This window comes from Narcine bancroftii, chromosome 2 (genome assembly GCF_036971445.1).
Source record: "Narcine bancroftii isolate sNarBan1 chromosome 2, sNarBan1.hap1, whole genome shotgun sequence".
Classification (NCBI taxonomy): Eukaryota; Metazoa; Chordata; class Chondrichthyes; order Torpediniformes; family Narcinidae; genus Narcine; species Narcine bancroftii.
Window position 1 is genome coordinate 331,178,755 of NC_091470.1, and position 27,954 is coordinate 331,206,708.

At 38.5% G+C, this 27,954-nt stretch overlaps 2 protein-coding genes across 4 annotated transcripts in view; one reads left to right on the forward strand and one right to left on the reverse strand.

Moving 5' to 3' along the window:
- Nucleotides 1-27,954, forward strand: part of LOC138755667 (KAT8 regulatory NSL complex subunit 1-like) — a 221,979-nt gene that overhangs the window by 144,817 nt on the left and 49,208 nt on the right. For both annotated transcript variants that reach the window (XM_069922059.1, XM_069922060.1), the window contains exons 3-5: nucleotides 22,261-22,470; nucleotides 23,404-23,534; nucleotides 27,155-27,359. In XM_069922059.1, the coding sequence (XP_069778160.1) occupies nucleotides 22,261-22,470; nucleotides 23,404-23,534; nucleotides 27,155-27,359 (546 nt within the window). The remainder of the gene's footprint in view (nucleotides 1-22,260; nucleotides 22,471-23,403; nucleotides 23,535-27,154; nucleotides 27,360-27,954) is intronic.
- LOC138755668 (uncharacterized) lies at nucleotides 13,270-18,699 on the reverse strand. 2 transcript variants are annotated; one of them, XR_011352456.1, is made up of 2 exons: nucleotides 17,880-18,699; nucleotides 13,270-14,314 (listed from the first exon to the last, which is right to left on the reverse strand). XR_011352456.1 is itself a non-coding variant. In XM_069922061.1 (2 exons), exons 1-2 carry the CDS (start codon nucleotides 16,527-16,529, stop codon nucleotides 14,280-14,282), a joined length of 1,977 nt encoding a protein of 658 aa, XP_069778162.1. In that variant the 5' UTR covers nucleotides 16,530-17,057; the 3' UTR covers nucleotides 13,273-14,279. The 2 variants fall into 2 exon arrangements, 1 of the variants encoding a protein (XP_069778162.1); XM_069922061.1 differs by lacking the exon at nucleotides 17,880-18,699 and adding an exon at nucleotides 14,588-17,057 and having other exon boundaries at nucleotides 13,273-14,314.

Below are 27,954 nucleotides of genomic sequence, written 5' to 3' on the forward strand. Positions count from 1 at the left end.
AGCTTGTTGAAAGCCCCATTTAGAAGACTGTCTGTTTAAAGATAATAAAAACAACTTTTGTTTAAGTAACCATTTGTCTTGGTGAATATCTATTGCTGCTGGGTTTATGGGTCCTCTGGGTTCACAACACACCAAATGGTTTCTGCCAGCAATTCAATAGTGAGTATGAACAGAGCTGGCAACAGTGGGCAGCCCTGCCTACGAGATCTACTCAGCAGGAGCATTGGAGACATCTGCCAGTTTGTGACGATTTTAGCCTGGGGTTTACAATACAATGTCCTCACCCAATTAATAAACGTTTGACAGTCCAAATTTCTCCAGTGTCTTAAACAGATAATCCCACTCCCTTCTTCGCATCCAGGGATGCGGTCACTCCCAGGTCCTCCCCCGACTGCCGGGTGTATTATATTGAACAATATAGCTACATTATCTGTTGATTGCCTCTTTTGAACAAATCCAACCTGATCCAGGTTTGTTAATTTTGGCAGATATTTTGCCAGCCTATTGGCCAATGTTTGTGCTATAATTTTATAAGCTACATTCAAATAATGATATAGGCCTAAAGGAGGAGGGTTTCAATTAATCCCTGTCTTTTTTTCAGGATCACCATAATGATTGCTGTTGAAAAAGACTCTGGGAGGATATGTGTCTCTGCTGTCTGATCCACCACCTTCATAATGAGGGGCATTAAAGGGTCTTTGAATTTTCTATAAATTTGACAGGGAAACCATCCTGGCAATTTACCTGCCTGTAGAGTGCTCAGAGTATGTTTGATCTCTACTCTAGAGAAGGGAGCATCTAACTCCTCTTGATCCTCCTGATTTAAAATTGGTAGTTCCAATGAAAGCAAGAAATCAACTATTTTGGTGGGGTCTTCCCCCCATCCCCCATACCCCATTCTGATTTATACAGTTCTTTATAGAACTTACTAAATGTATGATTTATTCCTTTTGACTTATATGAAATCTTGGCTTTCCCCGTTTGAATCACATTAATTGTCCTCAAGACCTCTTCCGCCCTCAGCTGCCAGGACAAGACTTTATGGGTCCTTTCCCCCTGCTGGATCTTAAGATCAGCTTCTCTGTTTTGTATATTGTCATTGTATTTTATTTTAGCTTTTCATTCACTAAATCCCTATATTTTTCCTCAGACCCTGACCTTTGATAATCATTTTTCCAATTGAGCAATGTCCTCTTCCAAATTATTAATTTCCTTCATATATCCCCTTTTTATTCCTTTAATGTATTCAATTATCTGGACCCTTAAATAAGTCTTCAAAGTGTCCCAAATTTAAAAAAAATTGTTATCAGTAGAGGGGCAGTTCATCTAGCAGAACAGTTCCGTCTGAGTTTTGACAAAGCTTCAGAATTCCCAACAGCAATGGATTTAGGTGCCATATATATGCCATAGCCTGCTTATCTGGCATTATGATTGTCAAAGTCGGGGTGAATGGTCTGACAGTTGAGCCATGTACTCAGTCAACACTATCCTACTTTCCAAATGGGCTGATGCCAGAAAAAAAAAAAATCAGTTCTAGTGTAGGAATCATGTTGCCTTGAGTAAAAGGAGTAGTTCCTTTCTCTCAGATTCAGCCTTCTCCAAGTGTCTAAGAGATTCAGATCTTTCATGAAAGCCAGGGTGGACATAGCCGCCTTGGCCCTCGTCACCTTCTTGGCTGACTTATCCATGACCAGATCCAGACAAAAATTGAAATCTCCTCCAATCAATATATTCTCATCCCCCCTCAGATACTTTCAAGAATATATCTTGTATAAGTTTTTCAGGATCGAATTTTGTTGCATATGTATTCATAAGTGTTGAGGATTGTGAGTATATTTGACAATGCATCATCACAAACCATTACTGGAACTTTCTTTCCTATTAAGATTGCCACTCCCCGGCTCTGGAATTGAAGGAAAGCACTGCCACCTGATCTACCCATCCCCTTTTTAATTTGGAATGTTCCTGGTTTGTAAGATGGATTTCCTGCAGGAACACTACGTCTGCCTGAAGCATCTTCTTAAGGTGTGACAAGATGGTGCTTCTTTTAATCACTTCATTTAGCCAATTTACAATAAAAAAACAATTATTTTATCCATCACCCCAGTGCCACTCCCCCTCCCTTCCTGTCCTCCAATGCTTACCTTCTGTCCCTTTTTTGTGTAGTGTCGACTCCTGACTCAGACACTCGTGTGCAAAACCAAACCTAAACAAATTGACAAAACAAAAAACAATAATTCAAAAGAATACATAAAAACCCCCACATGGTCTCTTCTCCCTCCCCTCTTTCCCCAACTCCTCTCCTTCCATTCCCAGCGTCCCTATCCCCTACACAGGCGACAACTCCCCATCCAATCTGGAGCATGCCCATCAAACCTCCTCCGCCACCTCAAAGCTCCCCATGTACTTTTCCTTTTTAAACTTACAACCTTTGTGATAAACAAGTGTAAGCATTTAAAAAAAATATATAATTATATATGCATTATGTATTGCTAAATCCCTTCTGCATCACAATTTTCTGTAACTCAAAGCTCATCATCTGAATGTGACATCAAATGTATAATTTTCATGTTTATGTATTTGCTTCAAATAAATTCTGAAAAACAGATTTTATTCTGTATCGCAAATTTTTGAGTTGCACCCTTTAAATTCTGGAAGAGTAAATTTCTTTTACCCGAGCAGCCATAATGTGGGGATTGGCTATATAATCCCTGCCCGATAGTTGCATTGTTTGGGGAGTCACAGAATTGTTCACCTGACAAGGTGCCTATCTTTGCTTATCTCAGTTTCCTATATTTTGCTGATTCCCTGCCTTTCCTATCCATACACCTGTCACGTTGTGATTGTATCTGCCACTACCACCATATCTGGCAGTTTGCTTGTTTCTGGAATGCTTTGATGTAAAAAAAATTGGCCATCAGATCTCCGTTAAATATTTCCCATTTCACCTTGAATCCATGTTTTGTAGTTTTAGATTTACATTCCCTCAAGAGAAAAACACAATCTAACCTTTCTATGCCACTCAGAAATTTGGAAGGTTCTTGTGCTCCAGTGGAACAATCCTAGCCGATGCAATCTCTTCCTGTTCTCCTCTATTCCATGTCACATCATGGTTAATTTCTTACCTGCATTCTTTATGATACAACTACATCCTTTCTACAATATAATGACATTACCCTAAGTATGACCTAATGAATGTCATGTACATCTCACATTGTTTCCCAACCCTTGTATCCCTTACCCCTGCCCATGAAGCCAAGCAAGTTAAACAATTTATTCACTACTCTATCCATTTGTGTTTGCCAATTTCAGTGAATTGTGAACTTGCATCCCCTCCAGTTTCCTTATGTCAATGCTTTTAAGTTCCCTCCATTTACTTTTTATGTCTGACCAAACATAACCTCACACATGTCTTTGTAAATTCCATCTGCCATCATTGACCAACCTTCCAGCTTATCTATGGCCATCTCATCCTCACTCTCTAGAGCTTCACCAAATTCCATGTATCAGCAAACCTACTAATCAGACTACAAACATTCTTGTCCTTAGTAGTAAAACTGGGATATGTTGCCATTTCATTAAAAAAAAAATTTGGACATATAAAATCGTAACGGGCCCTTCCAGACCATGATTACGTGCCATCTATTTACACCCAATTGACCTTCAAGCCTGGAGTATTTTGAAGGGTGGGAGGAAACTGGAGCCCTCAGGGAAAACCCATGCAGACATGGGGAGAATATACTAACTCCTTATAGACAGCGCGCGATTCAACATCCCTGTCCTAATTGTTGGCCCTGTAACAGTGTTGCGCTAACTGCTGCACTAGCTATGCTGTTTCCTTTTACTACAAATGGATGATATGTCCATTGTTGGCAATATCTCTCACAACAGTGACTCTGAATGCAGAAGAGAGATAGAAAGGCTTGTGATTGAATGCCAGGGCAACCACCTCTCCTTCAGTATAGACTGGATGAGAAGATGTCTGGGAACAGAGGGCAGAGACTCAATAAATCAACATCCTTTTGGAACAGAGATTAGGATAAATTTCTTTGCCAGAGAGTGGTGCTTCTGTGGAATTTGATGCCACAGGTGGCTAAAAAGGCCTTGTCAATGAATATATTTAAAACACGTGTATAGGTTTTTGATTTTTGAGGGTGTCAAAGGTTTACAGGGAGAAAGCAGGAAAATGGGATTGAGAATAAAAATATATCACTCATGATTTAAATAACAGCAGATTAGATGGGCCAAATGGCTGAATTATGGATTCGATGTTTATTTCAGTTTGACCAAGGAGCTGGTCATAGACTTCTAGGGGAGAGGCAGAGCTCACTCCCTGATCTACATCAAGACTTCTGAGGTGGAGATGCTAGAACAGGTTTAAATTCATGACTACAAGATAAAGGTGTAGAAGTAGGCCATTCTACCTATTTAGTCCTCTCTGCCATTCCTTGGGGTAAATATTACCACTGACTTTTCCTATTATATAATAGCCATGAAAGCATGCCATCCCTCTACTCCCTCAGAAGCCTAATAAACTGAACATTCCATAATAACTTCTGTAGGTGCTGCATTGAAAGCATCGTAGCAGGAGGTATGAAAGTTAAAATGTCAATTAATATTCAGAAATTAAGCACAGAAATCTTAATTATTATGAAGGAGCTGAAACAAGTAAGAATGGACATGAGAAAATCAGATAAATAAACAAACAAAATTTATGACTTAGTCAATAAATTGCAAAAAAGATTTGATGATGTGGAAGAGAGTTAATAATGTGCAAATGGTTCAAGAAAGAATGGACAAATAGAAAACTCAGCTGATGCATTGGATGTTGTTAACAAGCAATTGTATGAAAAAGTTGACTCCTTAGAGGACTTCAGCAATATCAAAATTGTTGGGGTTAAAGAAGGTGATGAATGGGATAATATAACTTTTTTTCAACGCTGGATCCGAGGAACCTTCGGACAGGATGAGGTTTAAGGAGATATTGAAATGGAGAGGGCCCAAAGGGCCCTAAGGCCATGACTTACCAGACCAAAAACGTGGCTTATTTTGATAAAATGTCTTCATTATCAAGTTAAAGAAAAAAATCTTAGAGCTTGCTGCAAAACAAGCCAAGGAAAGAAAGGGTCCATTAGAATATAATGGGAAACAAGATCTTTTTTTACCCAGACTTTAGCTTCGAATTGTTGAAGAAAAGGAAAGAATTCAACTCGGTGAGGAACACTTTGTGGGAAAAAAGGTTATAGCTTCATTTTACGTCATCCTGCAATTCTTAAGGTTTTCCTATAAGGAGGACTGAACAAGTTCTCCACACACCCTGGACGTGCGCAAGAGTACGCAGATGTTCTACCAGATATTCATCAAGAAGTTGACTAGAGGGCAACGCATCAAGCAGGTGTTTGAAACTTCTTTTGAAATATAATAAAATTGATTAAGATTAGGTAAATCTGTCTTAAAGATATGAATAGAAGTAAAAATAAGATATCTAATGAAGCATGTGTGTGTTTGAGGCTTTGGCCACTATCCATAAAGTAAAGGGAGGTAATGTATATTACAGTAATAACATTAACGAAGGGGGGGGTTGTTTATTTAATTTGATATTTTTATTTTATTTTCTATCTGGATTACATAGAAAAAATTGCCTGATTTATAGGAGAATTGAAAAGCTAGGGAGTTGGGAGGAGAGGTGTGAAGGGAAGATGTCCTATCAGGATGATCAAAAAATATAGTAATGAGTAAAGTATTGAATGTTTTAAGTTTTAATATTAATGAGCTCCACAGCCTGGTGAAGAGGAAAAGGATATTGGCACACGTAGATATAGCTTTTCTAAAAGAAAGTAATTTAATTCAAAAGGAACATCAGAAGTTAAAAAGGGATTGGGTAGGTTATATTGCAACTTCATTTAACTCAAAGGCAAGGGGAGTAGCTATTTTAATAGATAAGAGACTTACCATTAAAATACAAAATATAATTACAGATCCTGCAAGTAGATATATTATGATAAATTGTCAAATTTTTTCAGAGCATTGGATGTTTATGAATATATATGCACCAAATGTGGACAATGATAAATTCAGACAAGAAACTTTTTTAAATTTAACAAATGCAAATGAAAATATTTTAATAGGAGGAGACTTCAATTTTTGTTTAGATCCAATTCTAGACAGGTCAAGAAGAACTACAGTAAGGACAAAAGCAGCCAAAGTTATACTGTCATTGATGAAGGACTTAAATTTGGTAGATGCTTGGAGGAGATTTGTATTCTAGAATTGACTTATTTTTAATATCTCCACAACTTCAAGGTAGAATACAGCAAGTAGAGTACAAGTCAAGAATTTTATCTGATCATTCTCCCTTGTTGTTGACAGTAACAGTGGTAGATAGACATTAATCAGCTTACAGATGGAAGTTTAACTCTATGTTATTAAAAAGGAAAAATTTTTACAAATTTATTAGAAAACAGATAAGACTCTTTTTTGAAACTAATTCTAATTCGGTTCCCAATAAATTTATTTCATAGGATGTGATGAAAGTATATATATATATATATGTATATGTGATCAAACAATAAGTTATACTTCTAAAGTTGAGAAAGATTACATGAAAGAATTAGAACAATTGGAGAATGATAAAGAATTTAGAAAAAGATTTACAGAGGCAAGTAGCTGAAGATAAATGAAGATCCCTTATAAATAAAAAGCTTCAATATAATACTTTGCAAACATGCAGAACAGAGAAAGCGATTATGAGAACTAAACAAAAATATTATGAATTAGGTGAAAGAGTGCAAAAAGTTTTAGCATGGCAACTAAAGACAGAACAAGCTTCGAGAATGATTCAAATCTAACTTCTTACAAACCCCAAGAAGTTAATAATTTCAAAAAAATTACTTAAAGTTATATAAATTTGAATCTTTGAAAGATGATAATAAAATAGATAATTTTTTAATCCCAAATTAATTTACCCAAATTAACCAAGGAGAGTTGGCTGCACCTTTCACATTGGCTGAGGTTAGGGAAGCATTAAGTTCTTTACAGAGTAATAAGTTTCTGGGAGAGGATGGTTTCCTATCTAAATTTTACAAAGAGATTGAAGATTTATTAATTCCTCCATTTACAGAAGTATTAGGTCAGGCGCACGAAACACATACATTGCCAGAATCTTTTATTTGTCCTGGGTCCACTATTATTTGTCCTGGGTCCACTATTATTTGTCCTGGGGCCACTATTATTTGTTATAGATATATATATTAACGATCTGGATGTAGGGGTGGAGAATTGGATAAGCAAGTTTGCGGATGACACAAAGATTGGTGGTATTGTGGACAGTGAGGTAAATTACCGTAGATTAAAAGGTGATTTAGGAAGGCTGGAGGTGTGGGCTGAGAAATAGCTGATGAAATTTAATACAGATAAATGTGAGGTGCTACATTTTGGAAAGGCAAATTTAAATAGGTCATATACATTGAATGGTAGACAATTGAGGAGTGCAGAGCAACAAAGGGATTTAGGAGTAATGGTAAATAGTACCCTCAAGGCTGATACTCAGGTAGATGGTGTGGAAAAAGGCATTTGGAATGTTGGCCTTCATAAATCGGAGTATTGAATTCAAGAGTAGGGAGGTTATGATGAAATTGTACAAGGCATTGGTGAGGCCAAATTTGGAGTACTGTGTACAGTTTTGGTCACCAAATTATAGGAAAGATATAAACAAAATAGAGAGAGTGCAGAGAAGGTTCACAAGAATGTTGACAGGATTTCAGGGTCTGAGTTACAGGGAAAGGTTGTGCAGACTGGGGCTTTTTTCTCTGGAGCGTAGAAGATTGAGAGGGGACTTGATAGAGGTGTTTAAGATTTTAAAAGGGACAGACAGAGTAAATGTGGATAGGCTTTTTCAATTAAGAAAGGTGGAGATTCACACTAGAGGAAATGGTTTAAGATTGAAGGGGGAAAATTATAAGGGGAACACGAGGGGAAATTTCTTTATGCAGAGGGTGGTAGGGATGTGGAATGAGCTTCCGGCAGACGTGGTCGAGGCGGGATCATTGGTTACATTTAAGGAAAGACTGGATCGTTACATGGATAGGAGGGAACTAGAGGGGTATGGACCGGGTGCTGGTCAGTGGGACTAGGAGGGTGGGGATTTGCTACGACATGGACTAGTAGGGCCGAACTGGCCTGTTCTGTGCTGTAAGTGGTTATATGGTTATATGGATAATAATAACAATGATTCCCAAAAAAGATGGAGATCCTTTAAAGCCTCTTCCTATAGACCTACACCTTTGTTAAATGCAGATTATAAAATAGACTTGAATATTAGTATTGGGGAGAAAAATTGGTTGAAAGTGTGTCATGATAGTATGACAAACACAATAGATTTTAGATATAGATTGGTTCAATATAATTTTTTCCATCAATTATATCTTACCCCACAAAAATTAAATAGGTTGAAATCAGATTTATCAGACAAAAGTTTTAGGTACAATCTTACACTCCATATGGTCATGTTCAAAATTGAGACCTTTTTGGATGGACTTAGTAATATTTTTAGAACTGATAACTAAAGTTAAGTCCCATGCTTTTCTTATTAGGTAATATATTTGGGATTAAACCAAAATTAAAGCTTAATATGTTTCAAAAGGAATTTGGGAAAAATTGCATTGACAGTTGCAAAAAATTACATAGCAGTTACATGGAGATCAGATTCAAATTTTGGAATGGATAGATGATAGTTGTATACCTCTTGGAAAAATTACATGGGGCAAGATGGCGTAAAGGCAAGACGTGTATTCCACCTTCTCCCAGCTGGAACATTAAACGCCCGACTTTAAGTTGTTTAAAATAAGTTAAAATTATATTTTTAATTTTTAAAACAACAAAAAATTATTATGGCAACTAATGTAAAAAAATCTAAGGCTCAACTCCAAAAGAAATTGCCATTTAAAATTACGGAAGAATTGAGGTCTACCTTTACAGCTGAATCCTCGGAGTCAATTTCAGCAATTCCTAAGGCCCAGAGGATTGCAGCTCGGCCAATCTTGACACAGGTGCCGACCTTGTTCCTGCAAGATGGTGCCAGCACCCTGGTGAGTTCAGCCACTGCCGATCTGTGTGCACGTGAAACTGTGTGCGTGGACGACACGGTCGACAGAGAGACCCACGGTCCCGCGATCTTGCTGGGCAGCCTGGGGACGCGTGGAGTAGCGTTGGAAGACGCTCTGACGCGCCCCATGGCTTTGGCTGGCCTGCATGGAGCGTCGCAGGTCCAGGAACTCCTTGATAAGGTGTGGGCTGCGGGGGAGCTCGAATGCCGGCGCTCCGAAGAGGTTGGTGAACTGGCGTCGGGTGTCCAGACCCACAGCTGCATTGTCAAGGCATCTATGCCGACGGAAGGGGAACTACTTACCTTTGCAGAATACGTCCAGCAGGGGGAGCCAGCAGCCTATGAAGGTAAACCTCAAAAAGTGGAACTGGAACCTGGAATGGATCCTACGTTTACAGTTCTTGAAGGGATTGCCTATCAGATGGGTAATATGTCAAAATAAATATCAGATCAAATGAATCAAGGATTTATGGAGGTGAAAATGAAGGTGCATACTTTATGTGAAGAAATGTCAAATATGAAGCAAGATTATAGTCAAAAGTGACATTATTAGATATACAAAATCTGTTGATACTGTACAAGAAAATTTTAAGAAAATTGAGAGCTTTTTCTGAGTGTCAGTCAAGTGGAGCATAATAGAGGAAAAAAATAGTAAAAGTGGAAGGATCTTTCGTAGATTGGGTAATTCAAAAAAGAGACTTATTGAAGAAGATTGATTCTTTGGAAAATCAGAGTCAAAGAAATAATTTGAAGATAGTTGGTCTTCCAGAAGATATTGAAGGCTCTGATCCTATAAAATTCTTTATACACCTGATCCCAGAAGTTTTGGGTAAAGAGTTCTTTCCTGAAGGTTTGGAGTTAGATAGGGCTCATAGAGCTCAGAGAAGAAAACCACTACCAGGACAACCGCCGAGAGCAGTTTTGATTCATTGTTTAAAATACCAGGATAGAGAAATTATTTTACATCTGGCAGTAAAAAAAAAGCACGACAAAACCAATCCCCATTAATGCTTCAAAATAATAGAGTGCTTTTTTTATGCTGATTTGAGACAGGAAGTTATTCGTAGATGGCGAGAATTCAATACAGCTAAAGATGTTCTTTGGTGAAAGGGTTATAAGTTCACTTTTCGTTACCCTGCAATATTGAAGGTTTTTTATGGAAACTTTCAATCTCAATTTTTTGAAAATGATCATGATGCCTTAGTTTTTGCAAACTCTCTGCTGAAATTGAGAAGAAGTGGTCATTCTCTGCCTTTGTCTCCTAAAAGGAGATGGAAATGGCAGTGGAAATGGAAAGAATGGAAAAAATGGAAAGAAAGAAGAAATACAGAATCCGTTGGGTGTGGAGTTACTAGGTTGAAGATATGGACTATATTTGAACGTGTTTATCTATATAATACATATGTATCCGACTGGGGGGGTGGTGGATGAGACTGAAAACTTTGCTGGTCGTCTGCCACCAGTGAGTTTCCCACACCCTGTCTTTGGGTGGTTTTTCTTTTGCATGTGTTTTTTATTTTTGTTTTGATTTTTTTTCAAGAAGGGTTTTTTTTTCCCTCCTTTTATGTTTGAAGGATTAAAAACGGGAGCATTATTTTATAGAGTTTAATTTTTTTGTGTGTGTGTATTTACTAATAGTTAATATTATGTCTAGATTGAACTTCACAACTTTTAATGTTCAGGGGTTAAATAATCCAATAAAGAGAAAGAGGGTATTGGCGTATATAAAAAAGATGAAAATTGAAATTGCTTTTTTACAAGAAACACATTTGACTGAGAAATAACATTTGAAATTCAAAGGAGACTGGGTTGGTCAAGTTTTTTTATTCTTTTAATTCTAAAGCAAAAGGAGTAGCGATTTTAATTCATAAGAACTTACCATTTGAATTGGAATGTACTGAAGGGAATGCTGGTAGAGTTTAAAGAGTTAATTGTAATTTTTTTTGCAGAATTTTGGACACTGCTTAATTTATATGCACCCAATACAGATGAGCAGTTGATTTCAGAAGCTTTTTTCTTGTTAAATCAGGCTAAAAAGAATATTTTAGTGGGTGGTGATTTCAGTTGTGTTTTGGATCCTTTATTAAATAGAAATCCAAAGAGTATAAGGAAGTCAAAGATGGCAATACAACTTAATGCGTTAATGAAAGATTTAAATTTGGTAGATATTTGGAGAAAAGTTAATCCTACAGAGAAAGATTTTTCTTTTTATTCTTCAAGGCATGACTCGTTTTCCAGAATTGATTTATTTTTTGTATCAGCACCTTTTCAGGGTAGGTTACTGCAAACTGAATATAAAAGAGTTATATCAGATCATTCTTTATTAATTTTTTCTTGTGAAAGTTTGAAGATAGTACATTCGATGTATAGATGGAGATTTAATGCAATGTTATTGAAAAAAAAAACAGAGTTTGTTACCTTTGTAAAAGAGCATATTTCTTTATTTTTGACCAAAAATGTTAATTCTGTAAAGAGTCATTTTGTAGTATGGGATGCTTTAAAAGCTTATTTGAGGGGACAGATCATTAGCTATTCTACAAAATTTAATAAACAATATTTGGCAGAAAGTTTACAGTTGGAAAATCAGATTGCTGAATTAGAGAAGGATTTTCAGAAAGATATAACAGAAGATTAAAAAAAAGCTCTATTAAAGTTACGCTATTATACTTTACAAACTCCAGTTTGAGTGCTTAATTAATAGATCTAAACAACGTTATTATGAGTTGGGGGAAAGGGCTCACAAGGTACTTGCCTGGCAATTGAAAGCTGAACAGGCGTCTTAGATTATTAATGCTGTTAAGAAGAATTCAATAATAACCTATAAGCCTGAAATTAATGCCAAGTTTTATTCATTTTTTCAAAAATTATATACTTCTGAGGGGAAACAGGGTAATGGTTCTATTGATTCTTACTTATCTAAATTAACATTACTGGTACTAGATGAGAAAGATATTCAGGAGTTAGAATCTCCATTTACAGATTTTGAAATTAAGGAAGCTATTCAGGTAATGCCTAATGGTAAGCCCCTGGGAGATGAGTCCTGTGGAATTCTATAAAGTCTTTTATGATGAATTTTCTAATATATTGGGGAAGTGTTAAATCAAGTTACTGAAGATCAGAAGTTACCGGAAATGTGTTTGAGTGCTTTAATAACTGTTATCCCAAAGAAAGATAGAAATCCTTTACAGGTATCTTCATATAGACCTATTTCTTTATTGAATGTAGACTATAAAATTATTGTGAAAGTATTAGCTAACAAACTTGCTAAATATTTACCTAAATTAGTACATATTGATCAAAGAATAGAAATGCTTCAGATAATATACTTCGATTGCTTACTTTGATTAATGCTTATTGGCGGCAACCTAATCATCCTATGGTAGTTGCATTAGATGCTGAAAAAGCTTTTGATAGGGTTGAATGGGACTTTTTATTTTATGTATTAGAGAAATTTAAATTTGGTTGGGTTAAGGCCTTGTATATGAATCCGATTGCTAGGGTGGTGACAAATGGACAGATATCTTTACCTTTTAAATTGACTCGATCAACTCGTCAGGGCTGCCCATTGTCGCCAGCCCTATTGGCTATAGAACTGTTAGCCCAGGCTATTAGACAAAATGAGGATATTAGAGGGATGAGGATTAAGGATGAAGAATATAAAATTAATCTATTTGCAGATGATGTGTTGATATATTTGGCAGAGTCTGAGAGATCATTGAAACAGTTACAGGAATGTTTAACAAAATTTGGAGAATTGTCGGGATATAAATTTAATTGGGATAAAAGTGAAATTTTGCCAATTGGAGTAGAAGATTATTCTGAATTTTAAAATATTACAAAATTAAGATGGACAAATAAAATTAAATATTTAGGTGTGTTTGTGGATAATGACTATCAATCATTATATCAATTAAATTATGTATGAGGCAAATTAAAGCAGACTTATCTAAATGGAAAGATCTCCCATTAACTCTAATTGGACGTGTTAATTGTATTAAGATGATGTCTTGGGTAAACTTATACCTCTCATTTTGTTCATTTAGATTGGTCACAGTGTTTGAGCTACCGAAAGAAAATAGACACACACACCGAGAGCAGTTCAGTTTATACAAATGTTTATTACTAATTCAAAAGCTGATTTCACACTACAATATGCAAGCCCTTCCCAACTATACTTATCAACGCTTGGACTGGTCCCAACTGCCGAAGCGAGGCAACGACTGCACACTTGTAGTAGGTTGTCAGGGCGCTGGTAGCAGCTTCTCCACCTCCCCCGACCGGGACGTTGCTCGGACTCTGGCTGTTCTTCCTTCTTGACAAGGGGTGTTCCCACCCCTCGGAGAGTCTAAACTTCAGCAGCAGGACCACAGGCTTATATACCCCAAAAACAATTAATCATGCGCCTACTCCTTCTAATATTTGTCAGTCAAAATCAAAACTGAACATTACATTCTACAATTTAGAAGATTAATTATTCTGGAACCAGGATGTTATAACTTCCTGGTTTATCTCGTAGATACAAAGACTTATTAAAACTTCTCGAGCAAGACAGGTTGTGACCAATTCGTCAATTTCAGAGTGTTGCATTTGACAACTGCTTTCCCTGGGCCTCACAGTGGAATTCCATTTCAAAGTGTATCTTCAGATAAGTCCCCATGGCTGAGTTTAATTACATCTGCTAGTTCTGAAAGTAAGGTGACCTGCGTGTGGACCCAGTGTCGTCAGTTCCACATAAGCAAAAAGCATCTGGGTACATGGTTTTAATCCTCCATTACATTCCACCCCTTGGTCACAATCTGTCATTTGCGAGGCCTAACCAGTATTTGAGTACAGAGGGAGCGAAAGAAGAGAAATCAAAACAACAATTACAAAGATAAGCAATGATGCGAGCAACCAACGGAGGATAGTGTGGCCCACTCCCCCAAATGTAGCAGTTAGCCATGAGAAAGGATTCCAACCAAGGCTCAAATTATCCTTGTTGGCCACAATACCCAGACACTGGAGCTCACGAACAGATTTTGAAACATGCTGAACAATAACATATTTATATAAGCTGCACTTGAGGCTGGTGACCGAGGACTTCCTTGGTGTAATGCATCGGACCGTGTTTCCCACGGGGAACTCCCTTGGAACGTCCTCGACATTACAAATCCAATTGCTGGCATCAAAGCAGCTGTTAAGCCAGATCACCAGGAGTGTAAAATGGAGAACCTGGAACAAAGAAGCCTGACACATGTCACTCACGATACCATAAGCGTTCAGTGTTTAAACAGACTAAATCATCCTGTCCCTCAATAGCTACCCACCGAGTGTTACCCTGGGCAGGTGTCACTATTTCCCCTTTTACAGGAGGGCCACTACCTGGTGGTGCCACCCATACCTTTTCTCCAACATTCTCTAGTTCGGGGATGGGGGGCAATGACTGTTATTCCTCTGGAATAGGCTGTAATTCAGGAGCGTGAAGAAGTCGGTGGAAAGGTGTACCTTCTTTTAAAGGGCGATGATTCAAATTGTCGACTGCCTGCTGCAGCACATGGCACCATCCCTTCTGGGTCCCCAGTGATGTTAACAAACGAATTTGTTCCTTCAGTAAGCCGTTCATTTGTTCAACTAACCCGGCAGCCTGCGGGTAATAAGGAATATGGTGGACCCATAAAATACCGTTGTCATTTGCCCAATCACAGATTGCTTTCCCGGAGAAGTGCGAGCCATTATCAGAGTGAATCTCCTCTGGAACATCATAACGATAAATCAAATGGTTTAGTCCTTGGATAGTGCTAGCTTGGTCGGCCGTCTTGGTGGGAAAAGTAAAAACCAGGCCCGAAAAGGTGTCAACCATTACTAGGACGTAATATTTACCCATACAGTCTAGCATGGGGCCTATGTAATCAATTTGCCAGACCGCAGCTGAGTGAGCACCCCGTTTTATTTGGCCATGCGGACCAGGTGGAACGGTATGGAACTTCACAAGCCGACATTCTGGGCATGTACGTACGTTCATGCGGACATCATCCTGATGGACGGATAAAGCATGTGTACGGGACCACATAGCTGATCCCTTCTCCCCCAAATGACCACTCTGTTCATGTGCCCATTGAGCCAGGGGGACGGTATCAGCACAGCTGATAGTGGCAAGCTGATCTGCTACTGCATTATGTTGAGCCATGTTAGTCGCCATATTGGTATGGGCATCAACGTGATAAATGGTTATCTCACGATGGTGGGAAGCATCCCACAACAGCTGCCACAACTCTTTGCCCCATACTGGGCGGTCATGTATCATCCAGTTGTTCTTTTGCAAATCAGGCATCCATACCACAAGTCCATTAGCCAAAGCCCAGGAATCAGTAAACAGGCGAAGAGGGTGATCATGGGGATCTAGTGGTAAAGTGACTGCCTTCAACTCATCATACTGACTGGAGCCACCATCCCCCTCCTCCGATAACTGAGTTCCTGACCTGGGATGGTAAGCCACCTGTTCGTGTACGTGGCCCACCCCTTCAGGCCCTCTGGTCGCATGACTCTGAATATACCACTTCCATTTAACAATAGAAGACTGCTGAGCCCGCCCGATCTTTAGATTAGCATCATTAGCCAGGACCCAATTCATTATAGGAAGTGCAGGTCGCAATTGAACATCTGCATCACCTGTCATTCTTTCAGTCTCTAGCAGGGCCCAGTAACAGGCTAGGAACTGTTGTTCAAAAACAGAATAACGAGTGGCAGCCTCGGGCATGGTACGTGACCAGAATCCCAGCGGGACTCGGCGACCCTCTTGTTTCTGCCAGAGGCTCCAGGAGGCCACATCATCAATATAATGGTGAATTGAGAGGGAAGGCGATACTGGAAGGTGGGTGAAGGTATACTGGCGCCCCTTCCAGGTAAAGGCGAACTGATCCTGTGAGTCCTCAGCTATAAGAATACTGAAGAAGGCGTTAGCGAGATCAATGACAGCATACCATGTTCCTGAGTTCCCAGTAGCAATGTTTTCAATAAGGGTGACAATGTCCGGAACTGCTGAAGCAAGTGGTGGGGCATGTTTGTTCAAAAATCGATAATCAACTGTCATTCTCCAGGAGCCGTCCGGCTTCTGGACTGGCCAAACAGGGCTATTAAAGGGCGACGTTGCGGGCCTCACTACCCCTTCTTCTTGCAGAGCATCGATGGTGGCAGTAATCTCTTCCTGCCCCCCAGGGAGACGATATTGTGGAATGCACACTGGTTTCATGGGGGCTGGCACCATCACAGGATCCCACTTAGCCTGACCCACTACTAGTTTTTTTGTAATAGTTCGAATTCCAAATTCAAATCCCCCTTGGCTAATATTAAGGGCCATACCGGCCAACATATTAATACCCAGGATACACTCGTCAGTAGCAGCCACCAGGGCATGTAACCAGACAGGGGAAGGGCTATCACCCACCATGGCACAGACTTTTATTTCCTTTGCCAGGGTGACCGCTCCTCCCAACCCCTCTATTCGAAAGGCCGGTCCAGTCCAGAGGTCGGGATTACCAGGAATCACCGAGTGCTCTGCACCGGTGTCGACCAAAGCCAAGTATTGGCGATCATTACCCCCACCCCAGTGGATTGTTAACGGTATGTAGGGCTGCGGATCCCCGTGTGTGCGCCGTGTCTCGATGGGGTAGACACGGGAATCCTGCCCACACCTTCAGGCTTCAGAAGGGTTCGGGGGCTTCCAGGACCACATGCTATTGTTATCTTTAAGAGCCTGTTTAACCCATTGTTTTACCTCATCATGAATAACTGAAGCAGGAGAAGCCAGCTCGATAGAAGCAGCAGTGGGAGCAGAAAGCACAGCTGGGCCAGGAGGACTCAGCAGCTGGGGATGATGTTCCCCTGCTTTTTGCCTAAATCGATCTCCAATGGCAGCCAGCTCTTTTACAGAGAAATCACGGATCATTGACTCCTTCCGACCCCTGTTCCCACTTTGGCTCACAGGGTCCTTCTCCCAGTCTAGGGGAGGAGGTGGAGGCCATCCAACAGAGGGAGTAGGCCATAGAGCATAATCAGGGGTTTGGGTATTTTCCCCTGGGTCCACATGGGAAACCGGGGTATCTATCCCTTCCATCTCTACCCTTACATCATCCCCCCTTCTGTCTGTTTGGGAAATCTGCTGCCTTATAGGGCGGGCGTGAACAGCAGATGGAGAGGGTAGTATGTTAGACACATGCTGAGGAGTATCTGCATTATTACCATTGTCATTCCAGATATTCCCATCCCAATCCTCAATTACATCAGGATCGTCACCATTCCTTATCATGGCATGATTACGATATGGATTGGGTTCTACTTCATGCCTTTCCTTATCTGCACAGAGCTGCTGCCGGAGTTTAATATTACGGCAAATCATTTGGACATGCTTATCTTCCCATTCTTTGGCTCTGTCCTGACTGGTGCGAACAATCTCGCTCATCATGGAACAGCATTGTCGCAGGACTTCTAGCTCCTCCTCTAATTGCTTTCTTTTGCACTGAGATTCTACTTCTCTTTGAATTAATTCTGCTTCACGCTGAACGGAGTGGCGTAATGCTGTGGCCAGCAGCCAAAAACCATTCGTTAGCGTTCCCTTTTTATCAGGAAATTTACTTTCTCGAAGGAGAGTGGCAACCCGCTCTCCCAGAGGTGCACTTGATGAGTCTAACTTCTCATCCCAACTAATGGGTGGTCCCAACAAAGACAGGGTATTGGCCAACATGCCAAACCCATCGTCTTTGGAAGTCCATCCAGGAATCAAGAACTGCTCAGGGCTCACCTGTTTCTTTCGGCGAAACATCTTGAGACCAATCCTGCTCGCAGCGCCAATTGTCTTGGGTAAACTTATACCTCTCATTTTGTTCATTTAGATTGGTCACAGTGTTTGAGCTACCGAAAGAAAATAGACACACACACCGAGAGCAGTTCAGTTTATACAAATGTTTATTACTAATTCAAAAGCTGATTTCACACTACAATATGCAAGCCCTTCCCAACTATACTTATCAACGCTTGGACTGGTCCCAACTGCCGAAGCGAGGCAACGACTGCACACTTGTAGTAGGTTGTCAGGGCGCTGGTAGCAGCTTCTCCACCTCCCCCGACCGGGACGTTGCTCGGACTCTGGCTGTTCTTCCTTCTTGACAAGGGGTGTTCCCACCCCTCGGAGAGTCTAAACTTCAGCAGCAGGACCACAGGCTTATATACCCCAAAAACAATTAATCATGCGCCTACTCCTTCTAATATTTGTCAGTCAAAATCAAAACTGAACATTACATTCTACAATTTAGAAGATTAATTATTCTGGAACCAGGATGTTATAACTTCCTGGTTTATCTCGTAGATACAAAGACTTATTAAAACTTCTCGAGCAAGACAGGTTGTGACCAATTCGTCAATTTCAGAGTGTTGCATTTGACAACTGCTTTCCCTGGGCCTCACAGTGGAATTCCATTTCAAAGTGTATCTTCAGATAAGTCCCCATGGCTGAGTTTAATTACATCTGCTAGTTCTGAAAGTAAGGTGACCTGCGTGTGGACCCAGTGTCGTCAGTTCCACATAAGCAAAAAGCATCTGGGTACATGGTTTTAATCCTCCATTACAGATGAATAAATATCTTTCCTCAAATTCAATATTTATCTCAATCAATACCTTGTTTGCTTTCAAAGAGTTTTTTTCAGGATTTGAATAAAGCAGTATGAGAGTTTTTGTGGAAAGGTAAATTAGCTCGAGTAGCATTGCACAAACTTACTTGGAAATATGCATTGGGTGGCTTACAACTGCCACATTTTCAAAATTATTATGAGGCAGCTTAGTTGAAGTCTATTAGTAGATTGATGGATTTGGATCAACTTCCTAGTTGGGCTAAGTTGGAGATATCATGTCTACCTAGAACGGAGATACATGAATTTATATTTAGTTGGAATTTGATTTCATTACAGGAATATGATATGCCAATATTGAAACATTTGGATTAAAAAAAAATTTTGGGTCAAAAGATAAATTACCAATTTTAACTCCATTATACAATAATCGGCTTATTCCTTTTTCAATGTTTAATAATTATTTAAAGATTTAGAATTCTAAAGGTATAAAGACAATACAGGACTCTTTTGTAGGACAATTTATTTCTTTTATCCATTTGAGAGAACGATTTGAAATACCTTTAAACTCTTTATTTGTGTTTTATCAGCTTAGGGCTTTGGTAAAAGATAATTATGGTAGAGAGATGTATTTACCTACTTTGTCGAAATTTGAATCTTTGACTTCTACTATACCAAAGAAGGGTTATGTTTCAGTTATGTATAATTTATTACAAGACAATATGGATAAGTCAGATTGGGAAAAATCTAAACTGAAATGGGATGAAGATGATTGGGCGAACATGTGTCAAGTCAATGTAATTAAAATAAGATATCGTATGGTCAATTATAATTTTTTACATCAATTGTATTTGACCCCGGAAAAGGTTAAAAAATGGATTTAGTAATTCAGATTCTTGCTTTAGATGTGATTTATGTATTGGTACTTTTTTACATGCTGTTTGGACCTGTGTGAAAGTCCAACCATTTTGGCAAGAAATTAAAATAGTTCTGGAAAAATTGTATAATTTTAAACTACTTTTGGATCCAATGATTTTTTTTGTTGGGGTATTCATTAAGGGGAATGGGTTTGGATAAAGTTCAAATTGCTTTTGTACGTTTGGTGTTATTGGTAGCATATAAATGTGTTGCTATTACTTGGAAAGATGATGTAGAAATTAATATAATACACTGGCATAATGAATTGAAAGCTTGTATCGTTATGGAAAAAATTACTTATAATTTACTTGACAATTCTTTTTTTGTTGATAAGTGGTCTCCGTATTTGAAATATATGCAATTAGATGTATTTTGAACTGTTATTAACATTTATTTATATTTTTATATATACATATATATGATTTATATTTTTTGCTCCCCTTAAGGCTAGCAGAAGGGGTGGGTGGGTCGAGGAAGGGCTTTTAAAAATTTTTGGGGGTTTTTTAAAATTATTTTTTTAAATGTTTGTTGTGTTTTGTTTTTTTATATATAAATCTTTGTAAAATTACTTTGTTTGAATATTTAGATTGTATGTTATACTTTACTTATCTTTTAAATAAAGTTTAAAAAAAAGAAAAATTACATATAATTTAATCAATAAATATGATAATTTCTTAAAAATTTGGTGCACATACTTATATACTGTAGATGCTACATTATGAAATTATCTCCTAAACCTCAAAACCTTACCAAAATATGTTCAATATTGTGCAGGCAAAATTTGATTGAATTTATTGTAACTTTGTATCTTTTTTTCCTTTTTTTATGTTCTTTGTGGTTATTATTTTGGGGCGAGAGTGTGGCAGAGGTTGGGAGATATAAAATACTATGCATTACTGTTTAGAGATGAATGAAAGATAATTCTGTATTTAGATATTAATACATATATGAAATTTAAATAAAATATTCAAATAAAAAGAATTAAGGAGCATAACTGAGAGGTGGGTGAGCTCTTCAAGTCCACAAGAAACTGCAGAGGGTTGTGAACGTGGTCTGTGTGAAGTTTATTAGAAATGAGTTGCTTACTGGGCCATTTCATTGAGTAGTTAGTTTAAATGCCCAAAATAATATTTATAATCATGTTTTTAGGTTGTTATTCCAAGCCTTTTGTTAACTCTGAACATAAAAATTTTGCTGCTATTTCTTCTTGTTAACGTACAGTGTAACTGGGATTTATTTTTAATCGTTTCCACTTCTCCACTAGCACTTTTGTTATTCTGTGCTTGTGTCATTTTTTTTAAAAAGTCACTGTTAATTATCACTAATGTGTCAGTGCATTTACTAAACAGTCAGGATTATTTGGCTCTGTTTACTGTTATCAAATTTGGATCAGAGTATTAAGCCATGTTTTACCTTCATGTAATGTCTGATGTAACAGAAAAACTAAAGAGTCAATCATAGATTGTGATCCTGGTTCCACAAAGAAAGTAGTTAGCACTCCATCTCACCAAAACCAAGGAACTGATTGTGGACTTGAGGAAGGAAAGACCAGAGGTTTACGATCCAGTGATCATTGGGGATCAGAGGTGGAGATGACTAGCAAATTTAAATTCCTGGGAATCACTATCTTGGAGGACTTTTCCTGGACCCAGCACGTTAATTTCATTTTGAAAAAAGCACTTCAGTGCTCTACTTCCTCAGGAGTTTGTAGATGTTTTATATGACATCAAAAACTTTGGCAAACTTTTAGAAATGTACAGTGGACAGTATACTGACTGGCTGTATCATGGCTTGGAATGGGGGCACCAATACTTCTGAATAAGAAGCCGTGCAAAAAGTAGTGGACATAGCCTAGTGCATCACAGGCAAAATTCTTCCCACCATCGAGAAAATTATGTTGGAGCAATGATCATGGATCCATACCGCCTAGGACAAGTTCTGTTCTCACGGCTGCTATCAGGAAAGAGGTTTAGATGCCACAAGAATTGTATAACCAGGTTCAACTCCACCATCAGACTCCTAAACAACAATATTTTCTGTATTGCACAGTTGTTTGTTTACATTTCATTCTTTTGTATAACATCTTTTCTTGAGTACAGTTTTTTGTACAACTAACAAATACTGCTTGGCCAACAGGAAAAAGAATCTCAGGGATGTACGTATGTGATGTCATGTATGTACTCTGACAATAGGTGTAGTAAACTTCTGACGGTATTAAATGTATTCAGTCTGTTTATAAATAATTAAAAGTTATGAAGAAACAATTGAGTAAATCTTTTCAATTGCACCTCATGACATCAGTTGAGCCATTGCTTTTTAATTATGTTAACTTATTGTCTTCAATTTTCCTTACAAATTTTCTCTAGCTTGATAATGCAAAGCCTAAGAGTTCCTGGTGCATTTTTTGGCATTAGCTTAGATGTATTATTCTTGTTATCTCTATGTTCATTCCTCAAGGAACTGCCTCTTCCATAGATAGATGTCTTAGTATCTGCTGATGCCCTGGAATGGATACTTTGAATGGATATATAAAACAGGAAAGATTGTTTTCACCAGGATCAAAAATATTGTTTTATTTAAGACACTCGTGTTGTGGAGAATTGATTGCGATTTTTTAAATTTTGTTTTGGATTTTGTCAGGGTCCCGTTATTCTTGGTGATGCTCAATTGCCAGAAGATCTGATGAAACACCAGTGCCGGTCAGTAATGACATCGTCAGCAGGAGGCTTGCAGAGCCCTGACCTGCATTCCAGCTCCTCTTCTGCTGATGTGAAGGTCCCTATTACAAATAACAAATGTGAACTCTCGCCTTGCAGCCCATCTCTTCTCCTTCGGAACATTGATAAACAGGTGTGTAGTCATTAGCATGAAGCATCAGTAATCCATAATTTTATTACTGTCTTATAATAATGCATGGCACAATTGATGTTTGTCCAATTTCTACAAACCTTGTGGCCATACAAGAAACACTAGTCTTGTATTTACCTCAAGACGTTTTGAGAACCTAAATATGGTTGGATTATTATAACAGTTGGCCAAATATATTTTTGATAGAATACAGTTCAAATTAACATTTGTTAGTCTGGACAGCAGCAAACTGTTCAGAGAAAATATCTTGAGAGAATATATGGAACCTGATGCTTCAACTTTACAGTTTGGAGAGAGGGAGTACAGTACAGTAGATTAGAGTATTTGAAATGAGATTTGGATTGCAAGGACAAAGGTAAAGGGTAATAGTTCCATTATTGTCACATATTACTACATTTAGAATGTAACATACATGAAATTCTTTAACTTTTGTCTATTATTAGGCAGACAGAGTCACCACACAGAAACCTACAGCACCTGGTGTTCCTAGACAGTCTCCCCTCCAAGTATTGACCAGGCCTGAGCCTGCTTAGCTTCTGAGATCAAATAATCTCAGGCATTTTCAGGCTTAGCAATGTAAAAAAATATATTTGCAACTTTTAAGCTGATTTTCTTTTCATGAGACACATTGTCAAGTGCTGTTTTATCCCAGTGCCTTATTTTAATTGTATTTTGTGAACCTAAGTTATTTAATGGGTAATAGACCCTGAATTAACATTTGTATTTTCTGTTTGACACTGGATAGGTGGAGCTATAAGTGGCAAATTGCCAACACAGAACAAATTCATTTTTAAATTCACAATCTTTTGGGAAAGGAAGTGTCTGCTGAGGGAGTAAATCCTTTCCAATTACACGGCTATCAGTAAGAAGTTGCATTTATCAGTAACATTCAAGATCATTTGTTTTCATCTTCAGAGTTCACGCCTTGCACAGTCTCTGGGAAGCCTCATTTGCCCTTCCAGCCCATCTTGTAGTTCCCCTTCAAGCTCTTCACTGCTGTCTAAAGTATGCACCCCTCCACGGCAACTCAACGGCCTATTGAACAGGTGAGTTATTTGATTTACACATGTCCATCACAGTTGAGACCAAAGAATAATTAAGAACCATGACTTGTTTGGTGCCTCTTTTGTGTTTTACAGATATTGATGTACTTGTGAAGTCTGATCAGTGACGTAGTGCAGGAAATGCAGTGCACAATGATCTCTCACAAGATGAAGTGTGATAATGACCTGATAATATTCCAGTTTTGTTTGAGAGATATTTTCTGATTTTACTACTACTCTAGATGAGTTTATTACCACATTCTGGAATTAGCGCTGGGGACAGTTTATGCTCTCCTGAGCTGCATTTAAAATATATTTAATACAGAAGCTCCACTGCTTTCTTTGGCAGAGAATTCCATAAATTCTCATTTCCCTGAGAAAAAAATTCCTCCTCGCCTCCATCCTAAATTATTGACCCAGACGTTAAGGCTATGTCCTGGAGTTCTAATTTCACCTTAAAAGGGAAACAAATTTTGTATAATTTTTTGAGATCCCCATCATCCTTTTGAATTCCAGTGAGTCTGGTCCCCCAGACGACTCAATTTCTGCTCATAAGCAAAACCCTTAATTTCCAGAATCAACTGAGTGAATCCGCTCTGCATTGTCTCCAAAGCCAGCATATCCTTATTTTAAGTCAGGAGACCAGAACTCCAGGAGTTCCATCCAGGAGCAGCACACTTTTATTAATTTGCTTTCTTGATAGCTTGTTGCATCTGCAAACCAACCTGTGATCTGTGAACTATGAGTCCCTCAGCTGCAATCTTTCACTGTTTCAATAATAATCTTAATTTACTATTTCTTCTTCCAAAGTGGATGTCTTTGAATTTGCCCATTTGCCTAATTCTCTATACAAGACACTGGTGAGATCACTGTGTTTCCGTGATAGAAAGGATGCCATTAAATTGGAAAGGTAATAAAACAAATTCACCAGTATTAAACCAAAACTAGAAGGCTAAGGAATGATCTTATAAATGTATGCAAAATCATTTGGGACATAAATAAAATTAATGCACAGTCTTTTTCCCAGGATAGATGATTCTAGAATTAGCCATGGGTTTTAGGTAAGAGGAGAGATATTTAAGACCATAAGACATAGGAGCAGAAATAGGTTATTCATGCCATCGATTCTGCTCCACCATTCAATCATGAGCTGATCCATTTTCCCACTCAACCTTACTGCCTGGTCTTTTCGCCATCATTGTTAATGCCGTGGCTAATCAAGAACTTATCAATCTCTGTCTAAAATACACCCAATGTCTTGCCTCCACAACTTCCACAGATTTACCAGCCTCTGACTGAAGAAATTCCTCCACATCTCTGTTTTAAGTGGACGGCCTTCAATTCTGAATTGTGCCCTTTTGTCTTAGAGTCTCCCACCAGGAGAAACAACCTTTCTACATCAACTCTGTCTGTTGCTTTCAACATTCAAAATGTTTCTGTGAGATCCCCCCCCCCCCCCCCCATTCTAAATTCTAATGAGTACAGGCCAAGAGCCATCAAACGTTCCTCATATAATAACACTTTCAAATCATTCTTGTGACCTTCTCCAACATCAGCACCTCATTTCTTAAATTAGGAGCCCAAAACTGCTTACAATTTTCCAAGGTCTAACTAGTGCCTTATAAAGCCTCAACTCCACATCCCTTCTCTTATATTCTATTCCTCTTGAAAAGAATGCCAGCATTATATTTGCCTTCTTCATCACAGCCTCAGCCTGAAAATTTATCTTCAGGGTATTTATCTGCATGATAGGGGGACGTCACGATGACGTAGGGCTAGGTCGGAAAATCTTGCTCCACCGAGGAAATAGACCAGTTTTTAAACTCATCTGAACGATTAGTAGATAACCCAGGAGAAGAAATACGATGCTGCCAAAAAAAAAAGAAATAGAAGAGAGTACAAAGGAAATGGAAGAACAATGACTGGAAGAAAAAGTTAGGCCTACCTTGGATAAGAAGCCAGAACCTGAGGTGAAGTCCTCTCTGGGGGAAGAGGGCCCCCTGGCGAGCTGTGATGACCCTGCAATAACAGGAATGTCCTGACGAATTGGGAATAGGAACAACCAGACTGCACATGTGCGAGGAGTGGCGTATGGGTAATCGACAAAATCGGGAGGCCCTGTCAGAGTGGCTTACCAAGCCCTCTAGACAGGCTCCTAAGCAGTCTGGAAGCCTGTCAGAAGGGGAAGAACAATGAGAACCAGAAGAAAAAGGAGAGGAAGGAGGAAGAAGAAGAAAAAAGTTCAGAGGAAATGTTGAAAGGGGTAAAAAAAGAAAACTAAAGCTATCCCTAAGTCTCAAGACCCAGTAGCTATGATTATGTATGAGTTGAAGTAAGAGGTCAGAGGCTAAAGTTAATAAAGTATGCAAATTTGTTAAAGAAATGCCAAATAAAAATCAAGAAATGTGGGAAAAATTCAGTTTTACTTTGGAAAATCAATTTCTTCAAGGAAAAGTAGATAAAGTGGATGAAGGATTAGAAGAAGTGCTTGTGATAAATAAACAGCTGTCTGAAAAAATGGATTCACTAGAAAATTTTAGTCGAAGGAACAATATTAAGATTATTGGTTTGAAAGAAGGAAAAGATATTATACAATTCCTACAGCGTGGGATTCAGCAGACTTTTGGGCAAGTATATTTTCATGGAGATATTGAAATTGAGCAAGCCCATAGAGCTCTTAAACCTAAACCTCAACTAGATCAAAATCCAGACCTATTTTGGTGAAATTTCTTTGCTATCAAGTAAGGGGAACAATTCTAGAATTAGCAGGCAAAGAGACTAAAGGAAGAAAAACACCATTAGAATTTGGAGGGAATAAGATTTTCTTTTATCCTGACAAAATCTTTGAATTATTGAAGAAAAGGAAGATTTTCAATCCAGTTAAAGTGAGTCATTGAGGCAGCAGTGGCTTTGCAAAGGACAATGGAATTGCTTTGGAAGTAATTTCAAAAGCAGGTGAAAATAAACAGCCCAGGCTCAAAGTGCTGATAAGATCTTTCAAGGATTGGGGTTTGGAGCTTTGGGGAGGTGTTCTGTTTTTTACAAGCAGAGAGAGAAAAAAAAACAAACAAGATTTCTCAAGAGAGAGAGAGAACTGAGTTCTACAGTGGCTTTTGAGGCTGCAACATGGCAAGCTGCCAGGCTTGTTGAAAACCCCATTTTGAAAAAGGTTGTGAGTTCTGAGTTCAGCCTGTTGAAAACCCTTGTAGTCCTTACAAGAAGAAATGGCAGGCTAGAGTGATTCTCCTGAAATAAGAGAAACAAGAAGAACTCTGTGCTGACATGCTGAAGGTATGGATTACAGTATATCCTGTTATACCATGGGCTCTTGTTCAGTGGCCTCATGTGTGGCACCTTGTCATAGGCCTTCTGAAAAGAGGGTTCCTGAGGAGCAACCTTTTCACTCGGACAGTATCTGGAACAAGCTGCCATAAGAAGCTCTGTTTTGCTCTGAGCAGTCTAACAGTGAAGCTTCTAAAGATACAGCAAAATTTTGAATAATTGTTTTAATTCAGCACTTTTGCAACTTGCCACCAGCTCAGTTGCATAAATGACAATATTTTAATAAGAGATCCTGGATAATTTCATTATTTACTGAACTCTTTCTGCTTTAATTTTTACAGCTTGCATTCTAATACTTTGGATACCAGCTCACTGGACAGTTCAGACACTGAGGAGATTCTAAGTAAAAAACAACGACTTGATGGACTAAATGTTCCTCCATCACCACCAGACAACAGCTGTGTTGCTGCCAGAGTTCGTCCTGTTCGGAGGTACAGGAAAAGGAGGCTGGTCAGATCAAATCTAGCATGTTACCTTAGCAGAAAGGTATGTACAAATCTTTTTACTTATTTAACATAAGAAATAGGAACAGGAGAATGCTATTTGTCCCATTAAGATTAATAAGGTCATACCTGATCTGGTCATGGACTCAGCTCCACTTGCTCACCTATTATGCAAACAGCTATATCTTTGATTCTTAAATATATTTAATGAGGCAGCCTTAACTACTTCCTTGGGCAGAAAATCCACAGATTCACCACTCTGGGAGAAGTTCCTCCTCATCAGTCTTAGTTTTGTTAAAGTGGCAGCCGTAAAATTCTCTTGTGCAACCATGGATGTGTGCATGGTATTTCAGTGAAAGTTGAAATTCAGAAAGTTTTAGCATCAACATGTGCTTCCTCAGGAATGTGGCATTACACAGTGAGCAGTGGGATCACTGTGAATGGTAAATGCAGTTGAAACTGTCATATCTGATTTTATTCTCTAAATGTGTAAGTGGAGCTGTTTTACCCCATTAGTAATTAAACGTTACAAAGATGTTCAAACTTGAAAGAGTGCACCCGCAAATTGGAGGAACAACACCCCATATTCTGTTTGGGCACCCTTCAATCAAATGGCATGAACATCAACTTCTACAGTT